Genomic DNA, 6,458 nt, shown 5'->3' with positions numbered 1-6,458 from the left:
TATAAATAAAAAATGAAAAAAATACCATTTAAATTTGAGTTTGGATGAAATGCATCTGTAATGCAATTTTATGTCTACATTAAAATTTGTTTGATTCCAGAGAAAATATAGACTAAAATTATGTGCTTATAATTTCTAGAAATATATCTCCTTGCTTTAAGAAAATGACCCTATTTACTCTCCAGCCACAGAATACATTTGAGATACTTTTCTGTCTGAGATGAGGGACTGTGTTGCTTGATACAGGTTTCTTCTAGACTGTCAGCCCCCATCTGGGAGATAGAGGGGATTATGGTCTGTGGCTGGGGGCTGGTAGGAATGAGTCTGGTCTCATTATCACCCTGTTTTATCTGAGTCATAGGATCATCCAAATGAATATCAGTCAGATGAAAAGCAAGCTTTATATTTTCTCAAGCTCTGATATCTGCTATGGTATTTCACAGAAGTAATATTTAAACATGTGATAAAATCCTGTTTTAGCAAAAATAGTTTTCACATTCAGTTTTATGTAATGAGGACATTCCAAAAAGCAATGGCCCATGTTAATTACTCTGCTGATGTAGAGAAAATGATTCTGATGGTAAGATCCATGTATAGATAAACATATGTATAGATGTATGTCTGTATATATTCAGTATCAGAGATGTTCCTTCTTCATTGTCTATTAGGAGGCCTTTTACTTTTAAATGATGAGATTCTTTTGTGGGAGTGTAATTAGTGTCCATACTAGATTTGACAAAATCCGATGGTCAGCACAAAAACACTTTCTGATTGCATGATACTTTACAAAAGACCTCTCTGGAACCACCTCACATGACAATGAGAGTTGGCATGATGATTCTCATTTGACAGATGAAGAAACAGGAGCCCAGGGAGGTTAAGTAAGTTGCTTCAGTTTAAACAGTTGGTAAATGATAAAATTAGGACTATATCTGATGGTCTTGCCTGAATGCTGGTTAGCACAGTTGGATCAAACATAGGGTGCGTTGATCTGAGTTACTCTCCCTAAGCTGAGCTGTTGATGTGCTGTTGGGAAAGTGGTTTTGCTATTGTCACGTCTGAGATCTCTACCAGGTGCTGGCAGGTACCTATCTTATTATACTCCAGCCAACTTAAACCAATAGCCAGAAGCACTTTTTACAACTCTCAGAGCGTATATACATATATATGTATATGTATTTAAGAAGATTCGTAACATATAATTATTTACAATTATGCCTAAATCACCAAGATACCATACTGAGAAATAGGTTTAACTGTTTACAAGAGCATTTTCTGTATAACCATTCCAATATAGGTATAAAACATATAAATTCAGGCTTGGACACTTTATCCTGGCAGGTACACTGGAACACTTTCGCTTTTGCCGTATTCTTCTCACCCCTACTTTGATTGTTTACAAATTCATTTACACACCTTTTAGCTCCTTGAGGATAAGGGCTGAGCTAGAGTTCTTGGAAGCTGACAACTCTTACCCCAGAGCCTAGCACAGTGCTATGTGCATAGCAGGCTTTCAATAAACATTTGTTGAACCCATCACGTACATGGTTTCTATGTACTTTAGTTTAATTAAAGTAGGATTCTATCTGTAGCATTCTGCTGAAGAGTTTTTGATTTATAGTAAAATATCATCATTTTCATAGTAAACAGTATTTTTTAAAAAGCATAAGGAATACGATAATAAATTTAATACAAATTATGCATTATAACTATTCTTTGGTTATTTTAACTAATTATTTGGTTTATTGACTAAAGTGAAATACTAAAAATATAAAAAGGCAACTACAGAAATTCGCTTAATGTGTAAACATAATAAACCCTGTAAACATATAATTACTACATAATTGTGCAAGTGTAAAGAATGACTAGTAAAGGCAAGTATTATACATTTAACTTGGTTCTTTGAGGCACATTTAGAAATACTGCTTTGTGGAGCTTTAATGTTGGAAGAAGGAATTCTTTTAACTAAAATATGAGAGAGTGATGACTATACCAATGAACCACAAGGCTATACAGGCAAGAGGATGGCAATACTTTTTATCCTTTGCAAATGTGAACTTGCTTCACATGTCTTATATACCACTTTGTTTAGTAAAACCACATATTAACAAAAACCAAATACTTTTAAAATGAAGAAGTAAACACTTTTTTTTTTTTGCCAGTGAGTCAGTTGACTGAAATATAGCTAACGCACTTTCTAAGGTTTTTCCAAAAAAGCCGGGCAGTAAGGTGCATTAATTAGGCAGGTCCATAAAATAATAAATAGCTGCAGGCAGCGCTAAATATAGTGTAGTTTACTCAGTATTAAAGTATTCTTTTCCAAATTTCAGTTTTCTCTTCTCAAAAAGCATCAAGCTTTTCACACATGACACTCATCACAAATATTTCACAGTTATAATTTCAGTAGTTTAAGAAAGGACTGCCTAGAAAATACTGTAAAAGAGGTAAATGTTAAGGACAGAACTCACTATTTCAGGCATAAAGGACTTAGGTCCTGGAGTGTGAACTCTAAAGATAGAATGAAACAACTGTGTAAATGAAATACATTATTTTAAAGTAGATAAAATAATGATAAAGTTGTCATATTGTTTCTCCTAATGCTTTTAAATGATTTTCTCCAATATCTGGGAAGAATCAATGGCTGTTTTACTAGTTCCCTGGAAAATTTTAGGTCAAGATTTTGCTTATAAAAAAGTAGCAGTAAGACACCATAGACTATTATCTGTAACCTAATCGACGCCATCAAAACCCTGAGTGTTCTCAATTGCCATCTGAAGTTTATCCCATAATTCTTCAAATGATTCATAGGGTGGCAAGTCCAAGCGATTAAAGCTGAAAGACAGAGAGGAACTGGTTATGGCAGACAATGACAAAGCAAGTATAACCATGGCGAACGCAATAATGCAGCTAATCATAAACAATACTAAAAAATGTCTTATCTGGGGGAGAAGGAAGACATAGGACTGGGCTCTAGGTATGGACTCTACCCATGACTTCTTGGTAGAGTCCTCTCGCTCCTGCCTCACCCTCCAAATGTCTGGGTTCCTCTGTCATTTTAACCTCCAAAAGGGAATGTTCTAGCTTCCATCATTCATGTGATGGAAGCAACACGTGCTCAACACTTTAGATGGACCTCTCCAATGTGCAACCTGATGTCAAGCCCAGGCCTACCTGGTAAAGAAACACCTGTTCTTGGGTTGGTGTCACTGCCTCCTTCTTCTCCTTCCCCCTCTTGTCCCCCTCCTCCTCCACAGCTACCGCTGACACAGTACAGAGGGGACTAGACCTTCTGTATCTAGACTGTTAGAGGAACTTTGCTCTCTGAGAGCTTGTTCTCTCAGGGTCTAAGAAACTGCTTACCATGTGTGGGCTCTTGGCAGCTTTTCAGGGGTACCCCACTGTTCCACTGTAAATGACTGTGGTCCATTTGAGCCTGTGAAAAAGAAGTTTGCTTTGGTTTCATTTACTCTTCACAAGAATCCTCAGGCAGTTCACAACTCACTTTTTCTAATGCAGAACTTAAACAGAGAACTAATCTAGTTTCTTTAAACTCTAAAGACATGAAGGCTGTCCTGTGCTTAATGGCTTTACTGTCCAGCTATAAAATGAGGATTTCTCTTCTATCAGTTCCTTTGCGACCACCTCAAATTCTACTATTAAGTCTGAGTTAATATTTTCTCAGTCATTTTGTGCACGTGTGTATATGCATTTTTATGTGCATGTGATCCTGTTATACATGCTACATTTTTCTTTTATTATGGACATTTTTAGAAACTCTCTTTTACTTTGGCATTCTTCCATTTCCAACTCTCAATGTCCTCCAATCACCCAGGTAAGCAATGCTGACGACATGATATGTAACCTCCCATACTTTTTTCCATGTCTTGTCATCATACCCACATATGTGTCTGTGAGTAGAACTGTCGGAAACAGCACTAAAAATATTTAATATTTACAATAGTACAGTTTTCTCAAAAAGCATTACTTTTCACAAATTATCCATCCAAACTATGTTCACAGTGGAAATTTCAGTACTTTTGTCATTGTTTTCCATAACATGGAATCATATCTATTTCCCTGCCTCTTGATGTTCTCACCTAAACAATCCATCAAGAAAACTCCAAGTCAATCAATATAAACGTAACATACTTTTATTGGCTAGATAATACTGCACTGTAATATTAACATTTTGAAGCAACTTCTGCTTCTTTTTGTATAAATACATAAGAATCTGAACTTATATTCTAACATTAACAATTCTGGCTCCGTGTGTGGGCTACTTCTCCCAAATTCCAAACAGTTTGTGAAATCAGTGGATGGCTGTAGGCCTGGGCGCATAAAAGAGGGAAGTGGAGCTAAAGATGGAAAAAGGTGTTCACTGTGCCTTGATTTTCTCTACGAACTTGCTAAAGCATAGGAGAGATGGAAAGGGAGTCAGGTGAAATCACTAGAAAAATAAATGCTAAGAAATCCAATTAGGCAAGAAATGAGCACATTGGTTAGCGGCAAAGCTCCTGGTCTCATTCTTCTTACTGGGAGTGGTTATTCTAGGTGGACAAGTGGCAGCTGCTTAATAGGTTCTGCAAATAAATATAAATGAAGCTTAACAAGACCAGGTTTGCCAAGGAGGAGATAGAGAGGGTTAGCAATCCCATCATATAGCAAAAGCTTTCTATTTGCCTGAAAAATTCAGCTTTGCAACTACTTAGGCAGCAGTCCCTGACTTCTAGTTCCCAGAACAATTTTAATCTTTGTTGCTCTGAGTAGGGCTCAAATCTTAGCTATACCTTCTTTGAAAGATTTGTTCTTCTTGGTATATTTAAAAACAAGTCAATGTTATTCCAGTAAACAATATGTTAACAGATGGGAGACAAGTTGTTGTGATCTACATCAGAAACAGTACTTTAAAAAATAAAAAATAAAAAATACACCTCTAGTGTTATGAGGTAAACTGACCAGAAAATAGTTGGATAGGATAAACAGAATTTCACCTTATGGAATGCTAACTTAATAGTAGCTATATCGAATAGCAAGAGATATATGCATTCTTATTCCTAGTCTGGCCATTTCCCACAAGGATGGGAAATAGTAGCCTAGAGATTCTCCACCTCCATGCATGAGGATTCTATGACTGAAAAAGTTTTGGAAACATTGTTTTGTTTTGTTTTCCATAGTAAAGATTCTGAACAAGTCCCAAAGAAATCTATTTAACTTTGTTTAGTCCAGTATTTCCCATATGTATTCTACTATAGTACTTTTTGTTGTTGTTGTTTTTGTACACTTATGAACATTATGTGGAAATTTATATGGTGCCCTAAACTCAACCTACAGGCACAATGCTTTTTCTATAATGGAATGCAGGATTAAAAATTCAAGAATGGAAAATAAGTGATTTAATGTTTCCAGTTTTCAGGAGGTATACATATATTTTGGCCTATTACAGTGTATTGAATTATATTATTTAAAAATCTCTTTTTATTAAGCTAAATATCTGAATAAATGATAAAGGCTTGAAGGCTAATCAGCCATAATAAAGACAATTGCATCACTCCATTTTTAAATTATGTATGGAAAATCCTTACCATATAGTTCAGCAAATCCATTCATAGGCACACGAGATGTACCAGTGACAAACTGAAGTAATCTTATTCTTTTTTCTGAATCCATCATTAAAACAGCCTGAATAAGGTAAAAACAGCATGTAGGAATACCATTGAAAAAAAGGGTTACAAAACTCTCCTGAAAAATATGCTATCAGAATTTAGTTAGAGCATTAATGATCACTTATTAAATCTGCATGTTTCTTTCAGTTAAATTGGTGTTTAGGGGTGGTTTATAAAGTTCTTAAAAATTTCATTTCCAAGGCTATGTGGTAACTCTTTAGAATGGGATTATAGCTTAATCAAGTAACAAAAATTTCTCCTTAGATGTGACTCATGGCTTTTAAAAAATTTTATTTATTGATATTTTTGAGTGGCATACACATTTCTCCAGAAGACTGAGACTTCCAGAGAATAAACAGCAGGTTATTGCAAGTTCTCTTGAAAAGTCCCTTCTTTAGTAAGGAACTATAAGTGTCTATCTCAACTGTCCCTGCCAATAATACCTTCTGAGCACTTTACCTTACTTATCTATAACTATGTCTGGAGACTGGGACCATACCCAGAAGGTAGATGTATACAGTACAAAATTAAAGATAATTTGTGCTGGCCTATATTTGTCTTATCTATAAGAGAAGGTAACTAGTATAGTTAAATATGACTGAATCTATCAAAAGTAATTTATGAAAACAGAAGCTTTCAATTACCTTCCAAAACCACTGGATGACTGGATGGTTGATACTGTAGCCATTTTTATACTTTGTGTGTTCTCGCCAGTCGTTCACATCAACGTCTCCCAAGCCACACATAAGAAGCTGCATAATAAGAAATGTCAAACTGTAGGCAAGAAAAATGGGT

At 35.4% G+C, this 6,458-nt stretch overlaps 1 protein-coding gene across 3 annotated transcripts in view; it reads right to left on the bottom strand.

Annotated features, from left to right (window-relative positions):
• Positions 1 to 1,545: 1,545 nt before the first annotated feature.
• NEDD4 (neural precursor cell expressed, developmentally down-regulated 4, E3 ubiquitin protein ligase) overlaps positions 1,546 to 6,458 on the bottom strand; it is an 84,301-nt gene continuing 79,388 nt past the window's right edge. For all 3 annotated transcript variants that reach the window (XM_011363447.2, XM_011363444.2, XM_011363443.2), the window contains 2 exons: positions 3,361 to 3,433; positions 1,546 to 2,832 (listed from right to left, as the gene is read on the bottom strand). In XM_011363447.2, coding sequence (XP_011361749.1) covers positions 2,730 to 2,832; positions 3,361 to 3,433 — 176 coding nt within the window. In that variant the 3' untranslated portion in view covers positions 1,546 to 2,729. The remainder of the gene's footprint in view (positions 2,833 to 3,360; positions 3,434 to 6,458) is intronic.

Source organism: Pteropus vampyrus, unplaced genomic scaffold, assembly GCF_000151845.1.
Source record: "Pteropus vampyrus isolate Shadow unplaced genomic scaffold, Pvam_2.0 Scaffold85, whole genome shotgun sequence".
Lineage (NCBI taxonomy): Eukaryota > Metazoa > Chordata > Mammalia > Chiroptera > Pteropodidae > Pteropus > Pteropus vampyrus.
Note: the sequence above shows the minus strand (reverse complement) of the source record. Positions and strands in the feature narration are given on the sequence as shown.